Source organism: Ambystoma mexicanum, chromosome 2q (assembly GCF_040938575.1).
Source record: "Ambystoma mexicanum isolate Mex_15411 chromosome 2q, UKY_AmexF1_1, whole genome shotgun sequence".
Taxonomy (NCBI): domain Eukaryota; kingdom Metazoa; phylum Chordata; class Amphibia; order Caudata; family Ambystomatidae; genus Ambystoma; species Ambystoma mexicanum.
In genome coordinates, this window is record NC_090924.1 from 111,359,318 (window position 1) to 111,384,875 (window position 25,558).

General features: G+C 45.7%; 1 protein-coding gene across 2 annotated transcripts in view; it reads right to left on the bottom strand.

The window, feature by feature from the left end:
- IFT140 (intraflagellar transport 140) overlaps positions 1-25,558 on the bottom strand; it is a 2,226,364-nt gene that overhangs the window by 1,579,023 nt on the left and 621,783 nt on the right. For both annotated transcript variants that reach the window (XM_069646971.1, XM_069646972.1), the window contains exon 7: positions 15,403-15,494. In XM_069646971.1, the coding sequence (XP_069503072.1) occupies positions 15,403-15,494 (92 nt within the window). The remainder of the gene's footprint in view (positions 1-15,402; positions 15,495-25,558) is intronic.

Here is a 25,558-nt window from a genome sequence, read left to right on the forward strand (position 1 = left end):
TAAATATTCAATTGAATATACTGCGGACTAGGAAAGCAGAGCGATCTGTATTAAACACAGCTAAAAACCCAGGACATCCTGTCCACTCTCTCATGCTCTCCTCCTCTTCCCCCTTCTCTATCTGCTAATTCTGGCCTTCCTCCCTTCCCTCCGTCTTTCTCTTCCTTTCTCCCATTCTCCCCCAACGAGTTATCTAGACAAGTATTATCTATGAAAGCCTCGCCAAAACAGGTTCTTCCCTGTTCATCTAAAACCATCAAGGACCACATTGACACCCTTGCTCCTGCTCTGGCCGATTTCTGCAACCTCTCCTTCACATCTGGAGCCTTCGCGCCCCCACTGAAGCACTCTCTTGTGCACCCTCTTCTCAAGAAACCCACAGCCGACCCCTCATGCCCCGGTAACTATCGCCTGATCTCCATCACTACTTTCCTGAGCAAACTCCTGGAAAAGCTGGTCATCTTCCAGCTTAATCTTCACACTGATCCTGTTGGCTGTCTCCATGACCATCAGTCTGGCTTTAGAGTTGCCAGAAGCATGGAAACTGCTCTCCTAAACATCCGTGAAGACCTGCTCTCCAACCTTGACTCTAACACCCCTTCTGTCCTCATCCTACTCAATCTGTCTTCAGCCTTTGACACAGTCAACCATGCCATCCTGCGCAACTGTCTCCATGGTAACCTGGGTATCACCGATCAGGCCCTGGCCTGGCTGACTGTTAGGGATAATTATCTGTTTAGGCTGAATTTCCTAACCTAGTGAGTCCCCCAGCAGCTTTGCTGGATTTCTGGAGTTTGTTTTTTCTCCTGCCAAGAGTGAGACTCTTTTTCTCCCACTCTTGAACATGATTTATGGTGTTCCTTTGACTGTTAATGTGTTTTATGGGCTATGGGGTCCTTCACTCCATAGGGTCTCATGTGTTTTTACTATGTGTGTTACAAAGCACCCTCCAGGCAGTAATACAGGGGTGTCATAGTGACACTCCACCATAGACTCCATACCCTGGGACTGACAACTGTCTCCCAGGGCATGTAAAGTCACCTTTGGCTTTACTAGTCCCACATTATGAACAGAAACCAGTACAAAGCATCATATTGTGGACGTACTGGTCGGGGCAATTCGATTGCCCCGGGGTCTGTTAGTCGAGGGGGCACGTCTCCGTCTCCCCTGATCGAGTTTTGGCTGGTGGCAGTGGATACTACTTTTTATATTCGACCGCAAATATATCCCTATGGGATTTTCCCATTGTTCGAGGCTACCAACTTTAATTATTTAATTCTCATAGCCTCGAACATACCGCCGGTTTATTTATTTAATATTAATTCGCCGGTTGGTATTTTTTGCCAGGACTCGATTCTAAAATGGCGTTTGTGTTCTCTTCTGTGACTCCAACCCAAGTCGAGCCCTTTTGTTCCACTTTTTGGCGGGCTTCTCCACAGAAGCCTCCAAAAGTGGTGCCACTCTGTCTGGGTACCACAGGGAGTGTGGGAGGGGGTTTAGGCACCCTGGACTGAGTTACCTTGGTAACTCAAGTCGCACTCTTGTGTGATTGGCCCAAGTGGTGAGCCGGCCGGCTCACCACTTAGCATGTTTGATTGACAGCTAAACTGAGTGAATGGGGGTGTGCTGCATAAAAGCAGGGCTTTGGGGAATGGAACTTCAGAAGTCGCCACAGGACCTGAGAATCAGACGAGGGAGAAGCTGAGCCGACCTACCACGACGACACCACCGGTGGAGCCCTGCGGAACCGACTCACCACTTCCTGACGACAGAGAAGATCTCCCGGCTGGAGAGGCTTCTTCCCCTGACTGGTGGGCACAACCAGTTTACCTTCTTCTCTTCGCATCCCAGGCCGTCTTGTGGTCGAATTGCCCGTGCCAAGTACCCCGGCAATCGGATAGCCACTTACCACTGGACCGCGAATAAAAGGACCGCTCCTTTTACCTGAGAATTCCGCGGCTGGTTTCTTCCCTGGCAGTGCAACGGACTCCTGTCTTCCTCCCCGACAAGATCCTCTCTTCCCCTGGACGAAGCATCGACTTGCATCCGCTGCCAGGAACTGCCCCCGCTGGAGTATTCTCACCACTTTAAGGTACCGTGTCCGCCAGGCCTCCCTTTCTAAAGATTGCTACAAGGTAATAATAACCCCTTAACCTTCTGGACTGGGCTGGTCGCCTTGACCCTCTAACTGGTCCCTTTCTTTTGGTCCAACTCTTTTTGAACCTTTGCAAGACTCTTGTGCACTGCAACCGTGTGACCTTGGACACATTTCGTTTTGATCCTCTTAAAAGTGGATCCGGCCAACTGACTCTAAACTCACGGTTTTACTTTGCCTTACTCTCTTGTCGTGTTCTTAAGAAAAGTGTTGGGATCTGTTTCAATTTATACTCTGCTTTTCTCTCCCTTTTTAAACAAATTATTAGAGTGCCATCTGTGTTAAGCGCTCACCGCTGTCTGAAAATAAGTGGGGCTTTACTAAAGAATTGTCTAATATTCTTCTAAGGGAGTGTATATCTTTTAGTGACCGTGTTTTTGAATTGCTTGCTATTAGTGCCTGTGTGTTTTTCTAGATGTGGTTTTAAATAAATAATTATATCTCTTTTACACCAAGCTCTGGTCAGTGTTTACTTGTTCTACTGTGTTCCTTTTGACCTACTGTGAATACTCTGTATACTGCCTAACTCTTCTTGAGGGAAGTCTGACTGCTCAGCCACAGCTACCAAGTGAATCTGTGTGGTACAGACTGCTACCAAGTGGGTTTACTGCCAAACACCTGTAGTCTTAAATCTTTTGCAGTGGTCCCAGAGGGAACTGCACAGGTTTCTGCCTAACACTGACCTCTTCCTCTGTGATCGACCCTCCCAGGTCCAACTTGGGTCCATCCTTTCCTCCATCTCACTCCCCATCTACGGTGTTCCCCAGGGTCTAACCTCCCTCCCTGGCTTTTCAACCAATACCTTGCACCCCTTGCCCACTGCACTGCTGCTCGCTGCTCCAGCTTTCAGTACTCAGCGTATTTTCAGGCTTCCCTCCGCCACCTCTTCTTCTCTCATCTCTGAATGTCTGTCTGCCATCCAGGAGTGGTGTGCTGCCAATGATCTCTGCCTTAATGCCAGTAAGACGGAGATTCTCCTCATCGGCACACCTGCACCCTTTCCTGTCACTCTTTGGCCGGCCTCCCTTGGCCCTCTGCCTGCTCCCACCTGCGAGGCTAAGAACCTCAGGGTCATCTTCGACTCCACACTCTCCTTTTCTCCTCACATCTCTGATGTCTCCAAGAAGTCAAACTACCAACTGCACCTCCGAAAGGTATTCTTCCTTTAGTTTCCTCTCCTTCCCCCAGGAGCTTACTGTCTCTAAAGCTCTTGTGTGCTCAGGCTGGACTACTGCAACAGCCTCTTTCTAAATCTGCCTGCTTCTACTCTCCGCCCTCTGTAACTCATCCAGAACAGTACTGTGAGACTTGTCCTTGGCCTGAAGCCTTGAATCGTATCTCTCCAGCCCTGAAATCTCTTCATTGGCTCCCAGTGGCTGCAGGGATTTAATTCAAGACCCTTTGCATTGTCCACAAGGCTTTCTGGGGACTGGGTCCAAAATACCTTCAACTCTCCCTCTGTAAATACCTTCCCATTCGAGCTCTTCGCTCCTCCAACTCCCTCAGTGTCAGTCGCTTCTCCAAGCAAGGAGTTGGGGGTAGATCTTTTTCCTTGGCTGGGGCCTCCCTCTGGAACAGCTTCCCTGCCACTCTGAAACTTGAGAAGAACCATCTCCGGTTCCGGAAGCACCTCAAGACCTTCCTCTTTGCTTCTGCCTTTGCGCTTCCTCTCCCCTGCAGATCTGTCGGCTATGGCACCGTACACCCGATTACCCTGTGATTTCAGGCCAAGGTCCATGCCCACCAAGCCACGCACCCACACTGCCTCCTGGCAACTCCTGCAATTGGGTCTCTATCTGTAACCCTAGAGTCCCCTTGTCTGCACTTATCCGACCCCACTCGAGCTCTTCGCTCCTTCAACTCCCTCAGGGTCAGTCGCTTCTCCAAGCAACGAGTTGGGGGTAGATCTCTTTCCTTGGCTGGGGCCTCCCTCTGGAACAGCCTCCCTGCGACTCTGAAACTTGAGGAGAACCATCTCCGGTTCCGGAAGCACCTCAAGACCTACCTTGTTGCTTCTGCCTTTGCGCTTCCTCTCCCCTGCTGATCTGTCGGCTTTGGCACCGTAAACCTGGTTACCCTTTGATTTCAGGCCGAGGTCCATGCCCACCAAGCCACACACCCACACTGCCTCCTGGCAACTCCTGCAATTGGGTCTGTATCTGTAACCCTAGAGTCCCCTTACCTGGACTTATCCGACACCCCTTGTCTGCGCTTTATACCTTGCACTTGCCACCTGCGCTACCAGCTGTTATTATCCCTTGCTCAGAACTTTCCACTTCTCCCCTGCTGTTTCCCCCTTCCCTCTCCCCTGCACTTGCGCATTGTCAATGTCACTGGGCCTAGTAAGATCGCTGTTTTTTTGTACTCCCTTGTTCCCCTCTCTTGCCTCGTCGCACTCGGAAACACTTGTGTATGAGCGTGATACAAATAAAATATCATATATATCATATCATTATTAACTAAACAGAGATACTATGTCCATGCTAATAGAGCGGATAAATTGCTGGCCTGACAATTGAAGGGAATAGAGGCTGTGAAATTGAGACAGCGAATATCACAACCTGATGGGGCAATAGCTACTGGGATGGAGGAAATAACTGAAATGTTTTTTCAATATTATGAGTTATTATATGCGTCAGGTCACCCAGATTGTGGAGGGATACAAAATTATTTGAGAGAGATAAATATGCCCGAATAACATTGGAGGAGCGGGAGGATTTAGATAGGGCAATTAGTGAGAAGGAAGTGATGGAGGCATAAGAGTCTTACCAACAAATAAAACACCTGGACCTGATGGGTGTGCTACAATTTTTTATAAGAAATATGCTAAACAGTTGGTCGCGATATTAGGGGAATTATTTAATGCAATAGGACTCAAAGGGGCACTAACATCAACAATGTAGGAGGCTAAGGTAGTGGTTTTTGGGAAGCCTGGAAAAGATCTGACGAAATGCAGGTCGTATAGACCTATCACCTTATTAAACATTTATGCAAAGCTATTTACGAGCATAATGGCAGCAAGATTAGCGCTGTGTCTGCCTGATCTGATACACATGGATCAATCAGGGTTCATAATGGGTAGACAGACGTCCGATAACATCAGGAAAGTTACCCATTTAATTGAAAAGGTAAACATAAAACAGATTCCTGCAGTTTTGGATGCTGAAAAGCATTTGATCGAGTAGAATGGCCTTTTCTATTTTTAGTGAAAGAGATGGGAATGGAGGCCAAGTTTATTCAGATGGTGCAGGCTAATTATTATGCTCCTATATGGTAGCCTATAGATAAACAACATTCACATAGCATTAAAATTAACAGGGGCACCTGACAAGGGTGCCCGCTTTCGCCACTTTTATACGCATATACTTGCAACCATTTCTGCATAGAATAGAGCGAGAGAGACCATAAGAGACCATAAGATGTATCAAGTTTGGGGGCTAAGAATATAAGGTTGCGGCCTTCGCTGATGACATGCTACTGACATTGCAAGAACCTGAACGACCGATACAAACATTGCTGGAAGAATTGGCCAGAATTGAACGGGTGGCAGGCCTCAAGATTAATATGGGGAAGTCTGAGCTTTTGGTATTAGGGTTTATCCTCTCAACAGATAGAGGCATTATCCTCCTATGCACTGTTTAAAGAGGCAGATAGCTTTATTAGATATTTGTGGGTCAATACAACGAAGAAGGTTTCCCAGTTATTTGACAGCAATTACCCACAAGCATTGCAGCAGGTGAAAGAGGACTTAGGGAAATGGAACCCGCTGCAAATTTCTTGGCTAGGTACAATAGCTACCATTAAAATGGTGACCCTCGAAGGTCATTATATACATTTCAAGCTCTACCGGTTAAGATACCTTTGTCTTACTTTAGTGTGCTGCATAAAGTGGTTAGGAGATTTATTTGGTGGAATAAAATTCAGATAGTGACATTTCAAATATTAACGGCAAATGGGAAAATGGGGGATTGGGCTTGCCGAACTTTGAAAAATATGATGAGGTGGCCCAATTACGGGTACTCCGGGAATGGTCTACTGGGAAAGTTAAGAAAGCTTGGGTACAAATGGATAGGGCAGTGGTTGGGTGCCCGCTGGAAGGGATATTGTGGCTATATAGACAAGATAGACCCCCCAAATACACAGGCCAGCCAGATACTCTCAGTAGTTTTAGACATATGGGATTACTTAATAGATAGAGGAGTGCTGTCTACTCGCCCATCACCATTTACTCCATTTGTGAGAACCCGCAATTCTTCCCAGGGATGGTACAGGGGACGTTTAAACAATGGCGGAGGGTAGGCTGTACAAAGATGGGGGATATGGTGCAGCGAGGAGATATATATGCGTTTAAGGAGTACAAACAGACATTGGGGCTTGCGGAAAGGGATAGATTGGAATACTACCAACTGAGACATTGGATAGCCAGATCTGGGGGGAGGGAAGCTGCGGGAGAGAGCTTACTGCATTTGAAATGTTTATCATCACACACTCAGGGAATAGACAATTGATATCAAAACTGTATTCGATACTAAAAGAAGAAAGGAAAAGAGAGGTATGGAGGTATATGCATAAATGGGAAAAGACATTGGAGACAGATTTACCAAGAGAGCACTGGGAACGTTTATGGAAAAATATTCCCAAGCTAACAAGGTCCATCCAGATAAGGGAAGCACGGTACAGGGTCATGTACCAATGACATTTCAAGACTACATAAAATGTTCCCGACTTCCACAGAGGGATGTTGGCAAGGATGTGGGGGGGCGAGGTGACTGGTGGCATACATGGTGGGATTGCCGAATTTTGAAGAAGGTTTGGGAGGAGGTGACGAATCAGATTAAATGTTTTTTTTCCGTGGTAGTAAAATGGACACCTAAAGTATGGATGTGTGGTATGGTTGCACCAGCGAATTGGCTGCCTACGATAAATCAGAGCAAAGCCTTCATGTTCATGGTGATAGCAGCAAGGTTGGTTATAGCAAGTGCTTGGAAACAGAAAAATCCGCCAGGGGGTCAGAGAATGGATACTTACATTGTGGGGGTTGATAACTCTGGAGTGGATGAGATATAACCTTCAAGGAGAACAGGACAGATTCCACTGTGAATGTGCGATGGTATTAGACTATCTTAACAGTGACTTTGCACGGCAATGGTGCCCACATAATTTACTGATTTAGAACATTATGTAAGATAGACGGTATGTTGCCAAATGAAATATGTGGTTAATTGAAAGTCACTCTGCCTAGAGGTGGGTGGGGGGGGGGGGATACTGGGTTTGTAGGAGTTGGGGAGGGGGGAGTAAAGATGTTTATTTGAAAAATGTTAATAACAATATATTTAAAAAAAAGAAAAAGGCATGTCATCATTCTTCTTAGTCTCAGTGATGTCAAGTCTCCAGGAAGGCAAGGAGGGAATGTTACAGTAACACACAGTAGTATTTTCAATTGCATTCTCTGCAGACTTTATCGTATGTATGGGTGTACGGGTAAGACGGTTAGGGAGTTCCATCAAGAAACGGGAGTTTCCCCCATGCGGGGAGTCTCTCCCTCTGATGTCCCGCTTTCCAATACCCGTAGGGGGACGATTGGGTAGCAGCCTCACATCCCTCGCCTCACAGGCAAGTGCTTCCCGCTGGGAAGAAGTGACGAGATACCGTGAATCGTCACACCATCCAAACTGTGAAGATAAATATAATGAAAGTAGATCTGAGCGGTGCCTGGAAATCAACATGGAATTTGTATCTCCCACTTCTGTGAATTATTCAAAATACCTGGGCCTAGGTTTTAAACGACAAGTTCACCGCTTACATGCCAGAGTACAGCAGTAAGTGGGTGGCGGGGAGCGTAGTTGTTGGCCACACAGCAGCACAGGAATTTGGGGGTGACCTCCCCGAAAGAGATCTGGCAGGGCAACCTACAAAAGGCAGACCCTGTGGAATGCTGCCCATCAGGAATCTGCAAAGTCGAACCTTTTGCAAAAGGCCTTCAGAGAGAGACCCAACAGAAGAACAAGTTACTTACCCACGGTAACGTTCTTTCGACTGGATGCTCCTCTCACGTATTCCTTATCTTTGATCTTTCATAATATCCAGCTTTCTGCCTCAGAATTCTTTTTTCAGTACAGGGCGGTGTGTGTCGATGCCTGTCGAGTCGATGTCCCTTTGAGGCCTGCGTCTCAACGTCGGCATCATCACAGGTATAAGTAGCGCTCGCAGCGCCCGTTGCTAAGTTCCGTTTCGAAGAGCGTGTCCTGAGTTAGACAGTTACTACCCTTGAGGGAGTGCAGACTGTAACCACAAGGGAAGTTTTACTGCGGAGAAGGATGGGAGGGGTGATGAGGAATACGTGAGAGGAACATCCAGTCGAAAGAAAGTTACCATGCGTAAGTAACTTGTTCTTCGAATGGATTGTGTCCTCCCACGTATTCCTTACCTTTGATACACTCCCAAAGCAGTTATATAATTTGGAGGAGGGAGTCAAATTTAAATCATTAAGTATGTACAGAGTGCAGTACTGCATTTTCAAAAATAGATTCTTGGCTAGTGGAGGAATCCAGACTATAGTATCTTGTAAAGGTGTGTGCAGACGACCATGTGGCAGCTGCACAAATATCCTTTATTGGAACTCCCCTTTGCAAAGCCGACAGTCGAATGAGCGCTTATATGTTCTGGATGGTCTTAAACGGCCAATTTGTAAAATTCTGCAATTGTTCAAATTTTCCACCTGTTTGGTGATGGCTAGACCCAATTATGACCCTTGTAACCTAGAAACAATTGGTCAGTTTGTCTCAGTTTTACCAATCTTCTAAAGTAAAAACTCCATGCACGCCTTGGATCAAGCCTGTGCAGTCTTTCTTCCTCTTTCCCCGGATGTGGAGGGGGTAAAAGGGTGGCATTCTGAGCGATGCGAAATTCAGAAACAACCTTGGGGAGGAAGTTAGGCTTCACCGTTAATAACTGTCTTTGTGAAAGACAGTATGAGGAGGCTTGCAGGATAAAGCCTTTAGCTCAACCCCCCTTCGGGCAGATGTTATTGCCACTAACAAGACTTTTTTGAGGGTAAGAAGTCTTAATGGGCACGGATGAAGAGGCTCAAAGGAAGCACCCATTAGAAAGTTTAAGACCAAATTTAGATCCCACAGAGGGACTTGAAAAGGAGTTGGGGGATAATCATTAGTTAATCCCTTTAGGAATTGTATTACCAGAAGTTTTTTAAAGTAGGAAACGTCCTCTGCAGTGCCCTTAAAGATGGAAAGCGCTGCTAGGTAACCGTTGATCGTACCGATCTGAAGCCCCACATTTGCTAAATGCAAAAGAAAAGTTAACACCATCAGTGTAGTGCATGAGAAAGGGTCAATATTCTTATCCCTACACCAGCTGCAGAACTTATTCCAACGGCAGCCATATAAAGATTTGGTTGCTGGCCTTCTGGCCGAAAGCAAAACCTCCATTATGTCGTCCAGGAGGTCCCAATCCTTGTATCTCAGCCTCTCAGAAACCATGCATGAAGGCTGAGAGTCCTGATAGCTGGATGGAGAACTCGACCCTCCTCTCGCGAGAGAAGATCCTCTCTTTGTGGAAGATGAATCAGAGAGCAGATGGACATGTCCAGAAGGTCCGAGTACCACATTCTCCTGGCCCAATATGGGGCAATTAGGATCATGGGTTTCCTGAACCTCCTTATTACATGAGGAATGATGGAGACTGGAGGAAACGTGTAGAGGAGTGGAAATTCCCAGTCCACCACGAACACATCTCCTAGAGCTCCTCTCAGGGGGAATTCCCTTGAGCAGTACCGTTCACACTTCCGGTTGGCATTGGTCACAAACAGATCCACTTGAGGGGTTCCCCAAAGGGTGAAGATCTCTTGAAGGACTTCCTGAGCTAGTTCCCACTCCAAGCAGACTGTGCTCTGCCTGCTCAGAGTGTCCGCCGTCGTGTGCTTCTCTCCGGCTAGGTGAACTGCCGACAGAGAAATTCCTTCTTGTATTGCCCAGAACCAGAGCTGCATTGCCTCTGCAGAGTGGTAATGACCCTAAACCTGCCCTCTTGTTGAGGTAGTACATGGCCACTGTGTTGTCCATCATCAGGACATTCTTTCCCCGTACAGATGGCAGGAAAGCCTTCAGCGCTAGTTGATTGCCCTCAGCTCTTAAAGGTTGATATGTAGTTTGGACTCCGATGGAGACCAATGACAGCTGATGGTCAAATTGTTGTTATGGTCTCCCCATCCCGTGAGTGAGGCGTCCGTCACTACTGGTGTCTCCGGCTATAGTTGCCAAAAAGGTTCTCCTTTCAAGATGTTCTCCCAATAGGCCCACCACTGAAGGTCCAGCGAGACTTGTTTGGGATTTGTAGGAGATCCGAGATCCTTCCTGAGAATTGTGAACACTGGATCCTGAGAGCCCACTGGAGAAATATCATTCTCAGGTGAGCCTCTGGCACCAGAAAAATGCAGGATGCCATGAAGTCGAACAACTTCAAAAAAAATCGAAGGCCAGTAGATGTTGGGCATTTTGGAATTTTGTCACCATCTGCAGAATGTCTTGAGCCCTCACCTCTGGTGCCGAGACTTTTCCCAGGGATGCATCCAGAACTGCTCCGATAAACTGGAGTCTTTGTGATGGTATTATGTGGGACTTCTTGAAGTTGAGGAGACGCCTAGCCTATGGAGGGAGTGGCAAGTATAGCTACAATGATCTAGGGCTTATTCTGGGGAACTGGCCCTGATCAGCCTGTCCAGTTAGGGGTAGACGTGAATCCCCCCTCTCCTGAGACTCACTGCCACAACTGCCATTAGCTTGGTTAAAACCCTAGTTGGCCCAAATGGCAGAACCCGAAACTGATAGTGAGAGTTGCCAACGGCACACCTCAGGTACTGTCTGTGCTTGTGATGGATCGGCACATGAAAATAAGCTGGAGGTCCAATGATACCATCCATTTCTGTAGCTCGAGGGCCTGAAGGATCTGAGAAAGAGTTATCATCTTGAACTTGTCCTTACTGAGGAACTTGTTCAAGTCTCTCAATTCCAAGATGGGTCTCAATCCTCCGTCCTTTTTTGGAATTAGAAAATAAGGGGAGTACCAACCCTTGTTCCACTGCGCTACAGGTACTGGTTCTATAGCACCTTTCTCCAGCAGGGTTAAAACCTCCTGCATAAGGAGCGGATCCGGAACCTTCAAAGAGTTGCTCCCTGGTGATGACTGAGTTTTTAGCAGGAAAGATCAGCAGTAACCTTGGGCAACTGTTTCCAATGCCCAAGCATCTGAGCTAATAGCCTGCCATTCTGTCAGAGCCTGTGACAACCTGCCTCCTACTGCCGTGTTGTGATGCAAGACCTCAGAGAGGTTTTGGAGCGGCTGACGCAGAGGGTAAGGCAGCCCATGCTGTTGTGGTCTTAGTACCTCTACCCCATCCGCCACGGGGGAAACGTCTTTGACCTCTTTGAGCTGGCTGTCCTCTGCCTTTTCTGAATGTGGAATAATAGCGAAAGGACCTACCCCTCCAGGGCGCACCTGTGGGGCGGTTTGAAGTTTGTCTTATTGCAGGTCCAAGGGATTTGGCCGCCGCTGCCTTGGAAGTTTGCAATTTCTCCAAACTCTCATCAGCTTTATTCCAAAATAGATGTGTGCCATCAAAGGGCATGTTGAGAAGGCTGGATTGAAAGTCTAGAGCAAATCCTGACTTCCGCAACCATTATCATTATTGCTTCCTTATTTTAGTAAATCATCTGATCCAGGTGTAAAATCTGAATTCCTGAGATTCAGATTAAATTTGCTTCCAACCCTAGAAATCCTATCCATTGGACATATAGATGAATATCCTACTGACATCTGTGACAAATGTGTCAACAAAGAGAGGCAGTCGCTCTATCATCTATTATCGAAATGTCCTGGAACTTGGAATTTGAGGGAGGCAAGATTCCAGAGATTTGTTCAAGATGTAGGTTGGTTGAACTCCGATTGCTTTTTGGACAGACTATCAGCAGGCAATTAAACCTTTCTGACAACTGAAGTAGTCAGTCTCCTGAAAGATTTGAATTTGGGGTGAAGAGAGAAACCTCTAGTATGGTTTGAGGTCATAGTGATCCGAGGAAATCTTCTCATACCCAAAATTAGCTTTTGACCAGGGTTTTCTTTGTTTTTCCTGTAGATTAGTCTGTTTCTGCTGTCTTTCTCTCAAGGTCCGGTTAACTGATAACTCTTGCCCTCCATATTCTTTGCTTCTTTTCCTGTGAGTTTTTTGCTCCTTTCTTTTTCTTTTTTCTTCATTTTTCTCTCCTCTTTTTTTTATCGCTTATCTGTTAAAGATGCTATTTTTTTGTGTTTTTAGAGTACCTGGTTTGTTTTTATTAATATGTTGTTTTCACTTAAGTATACATATATTTTTATGGCTGCTGCAATAATGAATGCTTTTTAGTATGTAATATGCTCTTCTAATTGTTATTGATCACCTGTGTTTAGTCGTTTTTATGTTTGCATATGTTAGGAGTGCTTTGGGTTTCTTCTCTGATCTATGAGTTCTTTTAGCTTTTAATGTGTTAAAAGTCATAACTTTGTTTCTTCTTTTTCGAATATGGCTAAAACACAATAAACAAAAAAAATAACAAAAAAGACTTCCGCAACCAAGCAAATATGCTGATCACCGTACTAGTCGCCATGGTTCTGCTGATGCTGAGTTGAGACAGGTTTAGGGGGATTCGCACATAGCATCCATCCCATCCTCGACAATGTTCAAGAAACCATCCTGTTCCTCCCCTTTGGGGATATGGTCAGCAGCCATTGAAATACAGTCCCAAAGGGTGTGGCTAAACCTCACCAGTGTGCAAGTGGCATTAGCAGACTTTAACGCCATACTACCGGCCGAGAAAACTTTCTTGGCCATGGCATCGTATTTTTTGTCATCCCTATCTTGTGGGATTGGCATCTTGTTTACCTGAAGAGGTTGCGATATGTACCATCAGGCTTTCTGGTGTTGGATGGGTCGACAGGTTTAGAGTGCCCAAAGCTGATGCTCTATATTTAGCTGTTAACCTCTTATTTGCTGCTGGGATAACCTCAGGTGTTTCCCAGTTGGAAGAACTCTCCTCTGTAGAGCCTTGTGAAATGGGACAATAGTTTCTTCCTGTGGTCCTTTGTCGAGTATGTCTGTTAAATCATCCTGCTCGAAAACAGGTGTGTGACTGGGCCATCCCATGTATTACATTACTCTAGTCATGAGCTGTCTCTAGTTGACTTCAGCATGATTTCGTGGATCTGCTCTACCAAATTCAACTTCAGGTGAAGTGTCAATGCCACTTGCCACATGCAGAGAGTCCTGCAGGTCTTTTATTCGGGATTCTTCTGATACAAGTTCTTCTGGAACAGAAGGTGTCCCATATTCAAGACCAAAAGGGCTGTCCTCGTCAGAAGAGTGTTCTGCATCCTCACAGATTGAGGAAAGAGTTTTAGAAAAGTCTGATTGAGGTTGAGGTGTTTACATCCTTTCAAAGGTAGATGAAGGTGCTATAGACGTCATAATGGGAGCTGAAAGTGTTGAAATCGTCGATGATGACATCAACAGTTTTGACAAAACTGCCAACGGCTTCGATTTTTCCGAAGTCGTCGATTGCTTCGACACCAATGTCGAGGTCTTTGACGAAAGTGTCAAAGGAATTGTTGTGTACGGCGTCGAGTAGGTCGACACTCGAGGCGTCAATGGCTTCTCCTTCGATCGTGGCACAGAAGGAGTCGGCGACCCACTCTTCGGCTTTGCCATATGGGTCAATAGTTTCGACTGTTTGTGCGTCACTGAGGCTTTCTCTCGACTCGAGGGATTAGATCGCTCTCAAGGAGTTTCCACAGCTGAGGTAGAGGACTCACAGCTCCTGTGCTTACCAGGTGTATCGTCTGGGGTATCGCATCTAGGTGTCTTCCAGGGGGGCAAGGCCGCGCTCTCGAACACCTTCAACATACTCTTTCTGAACTCCTCCCATTGTGCCGGTGTACTATGTTTCGAGGGGCAAACGACCCTTTCGGGTGAACTAGATGAAGAAGTGGACAGTGACCTATGTGGTGTTTGGGTTTTGTTATGACGAGGAGACGAAGGCCTCATCTCATCAGAAGATTTGCGTTTGAACAGGGTAATGGATTTTTTAAGAGCCTACCTCTCTCCAACTGCCCTCTGCGCTCCCTCAAGGCCTTGGCCGTCATCGACATGCATCCATCACATTCGGAAACAAGGATGCTCTGCCCCTAGGCACCAAAGGCAGACCTTGTGTGGGTCCGTCCTGGACATCTTAGCCCCGCAGTCACAGCACTTTTCTAAACCGGACAGTGGAGTAGATGGAGCTGATGAGGAGGTCATCTCGTCGAAACTCAAAGAAATTTCACAGGAAACTGAAAGAAATTTGAAGAATAACACGGAACCAAGCGCTACGTTACCAAAGCTGTGAAGCGCTGAAAAACGGAACTGAGCAACGGGCGCTGCGCGTGCTACTTGTACCTGTGATGACGTCGACGTCGAGACGGAGGCCTACGAGGGACATCGACTTGACAGGCATCAACGCACAGCGCCCGCTACTGAAAAAGAATTCTGAGGCAGCAAGCTGGATATTAGGAAAGATCAAAGATAAGGAATACGTGGGAGAACACAATTCATTTGAATTTAATATTTTAGCATATCTCATGTCTTATGTGGATTGAGTGTTTTTGTGATGTATTTTTGTAATGACGTTGCCAAACAAATGCAAATGAACCCCCACCTAGATTGACTATATTCAATGTGGCTTGTGAGGATATCCTGAAAACATTTGTAGAGTTAGCTCCCAAGTGAAGAACTTGGAAACCCCTTGCCATAAGGATTGCTTATGTTACCGTAATCTAGTTGGCACAGTTAAAAAAAAACATATGGTTAATAGGGTTTTACTTTCTTCCAAGTGCCAGCTTTACAGTCAAAAGAACAGTGGCAATTATTTTCTCCCTTTATATTGAACAGCCCCATTTGCCCTTCGTCAAGTTTTCAAAAAATGTCTGAAGTTAAGAGAGAAATGCTCAGTGATTTACAATGAAATGGCTTTTGCCACAATTTGTTCTTTGCTGTTGTGCAACCTATAAACCAGACTTACTGTATGAATAATAACATCACAGCAGCCAAAGGAAAGAATTGAGGCAAAGCAATGTCATAATTGGGAAGGATTTGAGATGAAGAGGTGCTTCCATAAGGCAATGAGGACCTCACGTTTGAAATGCAACAATACCTGTTCTAGTCTTACCTAATGACTGTCTCCCCAGTTGCTGTGATAAGAAGGCTGCGTTCCACCCAGATGATGTCAGCAGACTGGCCTGTCTTCCCACTCAGCTTTACCTGCCAAAATGAAACAATAGGTGCATGGTAAATGAAGAGAAGGGTTGTTTTTATTTAATACTATTACATTTAATACATTTGTTTTGAAAAGAGCTACTTTGTAATATGGCGCACATCACTGGGTAGAATGTGCATCTTCTGAAACATTCTTGGGTGAAAAGGATACTTGCTGGGGCTCCTTAAGATCTACCCTCTACACTTGCACTGGCTCCAGATTACATAAAGACCCTAAATGTGGGGCCACTCTCTATGCAATCCTACATTCCGAACAGCCGAATGTCGCCGAGTCAAGATAAAGCCTTGGTTAAGGGTTTATGCTGTCAACATCTCCCCTTCAACACGATTAGATGAAGAAAGTTACCTAAATCCAAAAAGAGGGCACCATGATGTGCTATGAACAAAAACGAGTTTCCTATAACAGTAGTTCACCAGTATTAGTGTTTTCTATAGATTCAAACATTCGAGCATTCCCCACCTCTCGGATTGTAACCCCCAGACTTTAAAGCTAACACTTAATATATAAAAGAACATTTTCCTTCATACATGCAACACATTTACACAAATAGTTGCATGACAGCGAGTCTACCTGTGACCAATCAGGGTTTCTCACTTACCATCCAAACCCACAGCCTTCGCTTTAATTTCTTGATTATTGTCACATATTAGCACTTTAACACTTACAGTTTCCTCTGTGTTTATGTGAATCTATGAAAGCCACCACTACTGGAGGAATACACTTTAAGATAAGAAACTTATTTTTTCAGTATTGCATCTTTTATAGAACACATCATTTGAATATGGATTATCAAGCAGTGAAAGAAGCAATTTATCAGAAGAAAATATAAACATTAAATCAAACACTTTGTCTGGGCTAGGTTGGAGGATAGGTGGCATATCATTAAAGTAGGGTCTTAAGAATTGTCTCACCAACAGGAGAATCTTTTTGTTCTTTTATGTCCAGACAGTAACATTTACGGAAAGTGCAAACATACCATAACTTAGCTACCTTGCAGATGTCCCAAAGCAAAGCATTCTCAAACAAAGCACAAGTCGCCGTCTTGCCCATTTTAAAATGCACTGCAGCCTTCCACTTTACGGACTATTATCTTTTTTCATAACAGAACGTTATACAATCTACTATCCGCTAGGATAGTCCCTCTTTAGCAACAGCTTGCCTTTTTGTTCTCATTCGAGTATGAAACCAACAAGTACTAAATTTGTCTGAGAGTATTTGTTATTTCAATTTGGACTTCAAAGCTTTTTGTGTATTCAACTATGAAGATATCTATATGCCGAATTGGCACAAGCCTAAAAGAATACGAGAGATGAGATACCCTGTTTCAAATGGAAACACAAAATGACCTACAGCAGGAATCTAGAGTTAGTCGTCAACCCTACCTTGAATCTAAAAACTTGAAAAAAGATTTGTGCTGACTATCCTTGTATTTCAGAAACATGTCTTGCTAATGTTATGCTAAAATAAATCCAGATTTCTATGGCGGATGGCGCGCTCACCATTTTGGATAGCAAACGAAGTGCTGGAGCCAGTTTAAAAACCAGTTTAAACACAAGAAGACATCTAAGGAATTCCAACATTGCTGGCACCTTGAACAATTACTCATGAGCTGCAAGTTTTTATATTGTAATCACTAATAAATCAGTACCCTAATCAACAAACATCGTAGATCAGACATTGCCAACATCAATGAGCCTTGGCAAGATCCTATGAGGTGGACAATGAATAAAATGAAAGACTGAAGAAGCATCCAAATAACAAAACCTCTGCCATTGCTTTTCATAAGTAAATGCATTAGATCCAGCAGGTGCTTCAGAGATTTTATGAATGTAATCCTGATTCATATTTAGATGACTGACTGATCTCGGGATTCACAAAGCAAGACTGAGCAATGCTAGAATGTGATCCAATACTTGGCCCCAATGCCCAGATAACATACTGTGATAATGTGGCCCCCAAAAAATAAGCTTCCAGAGACCGCTGTAGCAGATGCAGATCTGTCAACCATGGCTACATCGCTCATATTGGTACAATTAGAATGGTATTTCAAAGTGAACTCTGTAACTTGTATGCAACCCGCTGAATGAACAGAGCTGGTGGGAAATCATACAGAAATCAAACTAACAGCTCAGCGATAGTGCTTCCCCTAAGACACTCCAGAGGTTGAAACCTGCAAACAAAGTACCAGCATTTGGTATCACTTTATTTTTAGTTAAATAGATTGTTATTGTTTGACAATAACATAAGAGCCAATGTAAAAATCAAAAGCTCAAAATAGCATATTACTGTTCTAAACGTTAAAACAGTAATACATAAAAGTAAGAAACATCCAGCTTGAATTGCAATGAATTGTAGAAGAAAGCAAGGCCAGAGTTTAGAAATCCATTCTAACACTACGGAGAGTTTAAAATAAACTATTTACCAGTCACAAAAAAAAATATTTGTTGGTGTATTGTTTCCATGTAAGGGAAAGTCATGCATTGATGAAGGTCGGAAACTGGCGACATTTAAATTTGTCAATTCACAAATTACAGGACTATTTATTATGGAGTACATTTAAATATGACTGCTGTCTAATCACTATAGCTACATTTGCCTTTTTAACTATTGAGATCAGTGACTATGAAATGGTCTAGTGATTATCAGGAAAATAAAAATTGCACTATCTGTCTTGTTTATTCCCACATTAGGAAAAGGACCATCTTACCTATACTGAGGGGTGCCGGATATAGGCAGTGTTAACTTACTTTTATATTTTCTTCTGAGAACAAATTCCCCTTTAACCACTTGGGCTTTGCTTGCTTTCCAACATCACAGTTTACAACTTAGAAGTACTTGTATGCCTTTTATATGTTTTAGGACAGTGGTCAACATCAATTCTGTTTTCTTTTAAATCTTTGATAGGCATACATTTCAGTAGTGCTGTTCTGATTCTTTAGAACACATTTTAAGATGACGGTATTTTTTTTGTTGCTTTGCTTTTACTATGTATATGTTATTTTAGATCTATGTCTAAAAGACTGGTTACAAAAGGAAACCTGTTGATTCCAGATCAAAAGGCCGTATTCCACAGGTTCTGCCTTTTGTAACCGACCCTCTCTTAGTCCCTTTCGGGGGATCGCCCCCACCAAAACCACCTCCCCCTGCATGGCACGCTCCGCCCCTCTCCACAGATCCTCCACTTCCCACTTACCTGCTGTTGGCTCTGGCCTCCGGCTGTCTCCTTTCCACTGTCTAGATACTGAGGCCATGGAAGCCCGACGCAAAGCACGTTGCACTTTTGTGCAAAACCGTTTTGTGCCCTGGGCTTCCAGGGACATGGTATCTAGACCACAAACAGCTATTTTATTTGATATACTGTATTTTACATGTATTTATTATTGTATGTACATTTTATGGAATGTTGGTTCCAAAATAAACATTATTTGATTTTATATAAGGAAGTGTAATGTCACGTGCTAAATAAATTCACATGATTAAAACAGCAAATACATTATAGAGTGAAGCAGTGAAAGTGCAAAGCATTGTGGTAAGTGAGGCGTACACAAGGACATGTTTAATCAGGAAGCTTTATTTTTTAAATTAAAGAAAACCTCCTCTAAGCCCCAATGATAAGATGAATTCCCTATTAAAAAACACAAACTGGAGCTTGTCAGGATGTCCAACAAATAAACTCAGACCTCTGTCAAACCTATGCTAACTTAACATCTGTCCTACCACTGGTGGCGTGGTGGAGTAAGGAGTCGGGCAAAGAGGTGGCATACTTCGAACAAGTTTTATTTCAAATGTATTTATTAATATATTTTGCATTTGTGAGGCGCTTATACATCAAGTAAATTGTGTTTCAAAGCATCCACAGGGCAACATGGAGGGCGACATGGGAATAAAGAACAAATACAACAATGAAAGATAGAGACTGACCTCCTAGGCCTTGTGAGCATTCACAACGTGCAGGTGCAGCGAGAGAGAAGGGATGAGGGAGTGGGGGTGGGGGGGTAAATGCTAAGTGTATCGCTAGGGAGTGAGCAGCTGTAAGTGCCTAGGTGGAATGGTCAGTCGCCAATAAATTAGGTCAGCCGCCAATAAATAAGGAGCTGCAGGCCTGTGGTGACAAAGGCCAGTGGGTGCCAAGGCAAAGTGCTGGGAGGGGTGGAGGCTGTAGGCAATTGGGTGTGGGAGGCCAGGGCCCGGGAGGGCACATAAGGGCCCTGGTCACCAATCTCAGCAACTGAGGGATTTAACAGAGAAGGGAGGAAGGAAATGGAGAGGTGAAAAGGAAAGTCTTAAGGAACTTCCTGAATTTGGGGTGATCTGGCTCAAGACGAAAAGGAGGGGCAGACTATTCCATAGGAGGGAGTCTGCTAAGAAAAGAGATTGGCCACCAGCTAGCTGTTTAGCGAAGTGCTTAACACACAGAGTTGGTGCCAGAGGAACGTAAAGATCTGAGGGAGGTATTTAGTGAAATCAAGTTGTAGATAGCTTGGTCCCCGGCCACAGACAGCCTTGTGGATGATGCAGAAGGATTTGAATTTTATCCTTGCAGCTCCCGGGTGCCAGTGGAGAGTTTTAAGGGCTGGAGAGATGTGGTCCCTGGGCTTGAGGCCAAGGATAAATCTTGCAGCCCTATTCTAGATTAGCTGGAGAGGTCGTAGAGAAGAAGAGGGTAGATTAAGTAAAATATTATTGCAGCAGTCTAGCCTAGAGAGAACCAGGGCTCTGGAGACATTGAGCCTCTGGGGGAAAGTGAAGAAAGGAAGAATTTTCGAGGAGGTGGAGTTGAAAGTGTGACTTGGCAAGGTCCTGAATGTGAGGGATAACGGAAAGAGGAATCGAAGATGGCTCCAAGGTTTCTGGCTTCAGATGAAGTAGAAGGGGAGAGCCCATAGAAGATGGCTAGAGTGAGGGCTAGAGTGAGGGACAGAAAGGGGGAGGAGAAGTCCCAATAGGAAGCATGTCAGTCTTGCTGGTGTTGAGGCAGAGATCATTAAAAGTACACCACGACTGGATGTTAGATAGGCAAGGGGAGTGGGATATGAGGGTGCTCAGCATGTCCTGAGTTTTTGCAGTGAAATGTATGGCCAGTGTGTTGCCGAGGCCCTGGGAAGGAAGAGGTAAGGAGGAGACTGCAGAGGCTTTTGCAAGTTACCTGCAGATTTTACAGAGTTCAGCCATGTTGTTGGATGCACTAGAGGCACAGGTCTGGATGTGGGCCCTTTTATTGGTGTGGATGGAGATTCGAGCAGGTGCCCGGCCAGTTTGTCAGTTATACCAAGTATAGGGTTCTACCACTCCCTTGTCTCCCTTTTCCATGCCTAACCAAATATAACTTGGGTGCTCGTCGTCAGGGTGGTTGTCCAAATGAAAAGTGTCTGTCCTATGTCCAAAACCTATTCTAACCCTACCAATAGTCTACAAAAGGGTTCAACATTCAAATGAAAATAGGTCCAGGATAATGGCTCCTTACTCCTGATATACTGGCACAGGGTATCTTTTTCCCATCAAACTTTTGCTTTAGTTTCTGGTTCAACAAAGAGTATGGTCCCTTCTCCTGATCCACCTTGTACAGCCTTGAGGACCGTCTTGGGAAATTCTTTGATAATAGTCCTCAAAAGTCTCCTCCCTTCTTCCCAAGGACTTCTGGAAACTTGCTTTACAGTTCCAGCAATTCCTTCCTGTCTTACAATGTTATGAGGATTATCGCCAGATAGCTTGTGCTATCTAAGACCCTCTTTAGTCCTATTTAGATTGTCACTGTGACAAGGGAGATTCTGCCCAAGGCTTTCTTGACTCTTGGTAGCATTATTGTGACGAGGGAGATGACTCCAGGTACAACTTCACTCTCTGTTCTCCCCGGACTCCACCCAGGTATCCCGCAGTTTATATTACCTTGTTTGTGTTCGGAGCGCATGTCCAGTTCTTACCGGGGTCACGGGTGGTTTGTTTTTCGGTCGTTGCATCTTTCTGGTTAACCTGTGTGGCTCCCCAAAGGCATGGGGATGGCGGTCTCAGCGTTGTTGACTTATAACAGGATTGCTCTCTGCCTTTGTGAAATCGGTGGTGGCTGGTTTTCAGACCTCCACCAAAGAGCTCTCAAGAGCCGTTTCCAGCTCTGGTTCCGGTGGTTCAAACAAAAAGTCTCTCTGAATGCCCTTTTAGCAAAATTGTCTCTGTAACAGCTCGATCAGACAGTTTCTGGTTTACCCCCTCCTCATGGATGTATTAATCCTCTGATTGCTATTGGTCAATGTTCACAAAACATCACTTTGCTCATATTCCTGGTTGGATAGCTCTATTTCATGCCACAGATAGGATACAGGCTTCTTTAGCCCAACTCTGTTTCTACCTTTGCTTGTGAATTCTGTCACCCCCTTCTGGGGTCCTCAGTTCATCAGCCTGGCATGAGCCAGCACAGCCCTGCTTTGGTTGCGGTTCCCTCACCTCCTCCTGGGGCTTTCTGGCTGCTAGACCTGCTCCATTTTGTCATCCTACGTAGATCTCTTTTTACGCTGTCCGGGTTCGTGTCCGTCAACCTACAGAACTGATGTTGCTCTTGTCAATGTCCCCAGGCCTCATTAAATCAAATGGTGGTTGATTATGATGGTGTTGTATTGTTTTGGGGAAAAGCTAGGATGTTCCTTTACAAGATGTTTCATTTTTTTAACCCACTTATCTTTTGCCAACATTTGTCTGAATTTGCTTGAGACACTGATTTAGCTACATTCCAATACCCTAAATTACTGAATCTCTTGGTTGCTATTGCTCTTCAGCACATTACCAAGAATTGGAAGCATTTGGAAATCATACCTATTGTAACTTGGTGTAATTTATTCTGCCCGGTTCATCCAATAGATAATAAATCCTAGTATGATCTTGAAACACATACCGGTCTGTGGAGCTCTTTGACAGCTTTCTTTAATTAATCTCATCCAGGATCATTCTATGCCCATTTTGGGAAGGATGGCTAAAACTCCTTGAATGCTGTGACAAATCCAGGGAATCTGGCCCTTTTCCTCTGCGGGGAGCCGCCCCCTTTGCGACTAGAGAGGTGAGTCTGCTATGCAATACCCTCCGTAGGGAACACATGGCAAGCGGTATCCCACTGGGGATGACCACCTCAGGACAAAATAGCTCAATCTTTTTCCTGATCATTTTCAATGTTACTCTTGGTGAGCTCGTCAATGTAGTTTACCCACCGTTTGTTAAAGCCGGAAGCCTTATGGAGATGGTCCTGCTCAAGCACAGCAACAGATTAGAGGGTAGATTTCTCTGCTATACATGTGCCACATAGTCTGAATGTTCACTATATATCGAGGAAAGACCAAATGATCAACATTAAACCTTGCTGTAAAGGATGCAACAGGGACTTGTTACTAAGTACTTACTCAACTATAAAAATGCCTTCACCAGGGGGGCATGGCTTTGCATGTGTCAGATGGAGAAGTGACTGTACGGAGTTCCACAGCACTGCGGGAAAGAGAATGATATCTGCCATAATACGAACCAGGAAATTTGTTTGGCCATCCGGTAACCGGGCAGAGGATATGCAGCTTTGGATTTATCCTGCTATTCTTTGACAGGAACAGAGAATCGGTCAGATTTTGTCCAGCGCTCTGAGCCGCATACTAAACCTCACAAGATGGCGAACAGCGAAACGATTGCATTAGGGAGGCATACCTGGAGCGCTAGCGGAGCACAGCCATTCTGAGGGTTAGGGCAGGAGAGATATAGCGAAGGAGCCTCTGGCCCGGAACAGGAGCACGAGAGCCTGGTACAAGATTGGGAGAAATAGGGACTGCTACATTACTGTGAGACTGGCGCTGGGCCGGGGGAGAGAAAACTAAGCTGTGACGGTCGGGTGGGCGACCTAGATAGTAAGCCAGGATCAGGGGAGGCCTTGTTCCTGACCGTACTGCATTGTGTACTGTATCCGTAGCAGGGTGGTGGGAATCCGCTCCACTTAATTGAGAAGCGGGCAGACAGTCTGGGCTGGGCTCAGCGTTGGGCCATAGCCCTTCTCACAACCCCACCATCCCCTGGACTCCTTTTGGGCTAGGAGAGAGTAAATAGAAGGCTGTAGAAAATGAACATTGCTCATTCAGGGAAGAACAGGGACTTCCATGAATGGAAGCTCAGTAGGGCATTGTAGAATGCACGACAGAAGGCGGTATGGATGCTCAAATAATACTTTATTTCCTTTATGCACAAAAGTGTCCTTGTCCCTTGCGTAATAAACAATAACTTGCTTGGAGGTCGTTTCTTCACTACTCTCAAAGCTTCGGTGTTAGTCTGTTCCTCTAGTCTCCTTCTATTCACATGAGCACGGATAGGCACACCATTCGCCACCTCTTCCTCTCCTGAGGTCTGAAAACAACACACAAAGGGGGATTCTCATTACTCCTTACATACCCGGTGATAGGCTCAGGTCCCCACCAATCATAAGCGCTGTGTCAGTCAACAGGCGGGAACCACACCCTCCAATCCCGTGTTCATTCGGACCCTAGGGTCCCTGCTGCTTCCCCACGTTTCCTTTCCCCATCAAGGAGCGTTGACTCCGGCCCACAGCCCCTCCCCATCTCCATCTGGCGACTCCCTGGCTTCGCCCCCCCTCAATGGGCCTCTCTCCTGGAGCCGCGGCGGCCATGGAGGCTGTGGCCGTGGGATCATTAGGTGAGTGAAGGGGTATGGGTTTGTTGGTAGGGGAGGAGGTCCAGAGGGACTTCTCTTCCCCCCGGCGCTGGTCTGGCAGTCAGTGCAAGGGTCACTGCTCCTCCCTGCGTCTCGCTGGCCCCCCTCCAAGACGGAGGGCAATCCGCTTCTGGCCATCTGCAGCAGCCGCGGCAAGAGCAAGTCCTGCCTCGCCGAGCCCGGCACAACGGTCAGCAGCGGCGTGGTGAAAGGGCGCCTCACCCTGAGTTTGCTGTGCTCGGCGTACTCGCTGCCAGTATTTCCCCGCCACCCGCCTCTTCAAGCGGGCCACCTCCTACGTTGTTCACCCCATTCTCACAGGCATAATTGCAGGGACGCCATTAATACACAGGGTGCGTCCCGTGCTTACAGTGTGGGTGGCCAAAAGTGATTAAGTGAGCTGGAAAGGGAGTCCGTATCACAACATAGCTCACGGGGAGAGCCACTAAAGTTTCCTCTGGTGCAAAGCCACCCATCTGGGTCTGCACAACTAGCAGCGCTTTCATACACTCTTGGTAGAGACGGCTGCCTCTGGGACCAAGAGTTTGTACAATGATCCCAGCTAAATATTAGGGGAATAGTGTGCCATCCTCCTTTAAGTATATGTTGCAAGCTGCAAAAACCCCTTCTGCAAGCTCAACGCTGCTTACGCTAGCCATGTCCACGCTGGTACGTTTAAAGGACACCCAACCGGCAACTAAAGGTGATACAGCCCATTTGCTACAATCTTCAAAGCAGGATTTAGCCGCATCCATGCAGGAGATAAAGGAGCCCCTCTGAGAGCTCAATCAAAACACTCAGGTGATAGAACAATGCCTTTGGGATCTGTAAACGAGAATCTGTGAACACACATATAATCAAAATAGTCTGGAATAGGGAGTCCTCGAATTGGAAAATCATCACCGCCATATGGAAGACAAAACGGAAAACAATGGGCTTCATTACAAGTTTGCCGATCCGGAAACAAGGGTGCCGGAAACTACAAGTCTGCCTGCCGGAGCCGCTGAGGCCATCAGGTCGGACCCTGCCGGGCACAGCAGCCATAGTAGGCAGACTCTTCAAGGGAGCACCAGCACCGTGAATAACGGTGCTGGTGCTCCCGGACTTACAATGGCGCCTGACTTTCCGGACCGCCAGGGTTGTAATCTCCCGGTGGCACCAGGAAGTCAGGCGCCAGTAAATCATTCTGAGTCTGGCGGCAGCCCACCGTTAGCACCGGCAGAGTTACCGCCGGACACAGAATGAGGCCCAATGAGAATAGATCTAGGAGGATCAATATCAGGCTTTGGGGAATCCAAATATCAAGAACTCGAGGAATATATAGGAGCCCTATTCACAGTGATTATTGGAGACTCACCTGGGA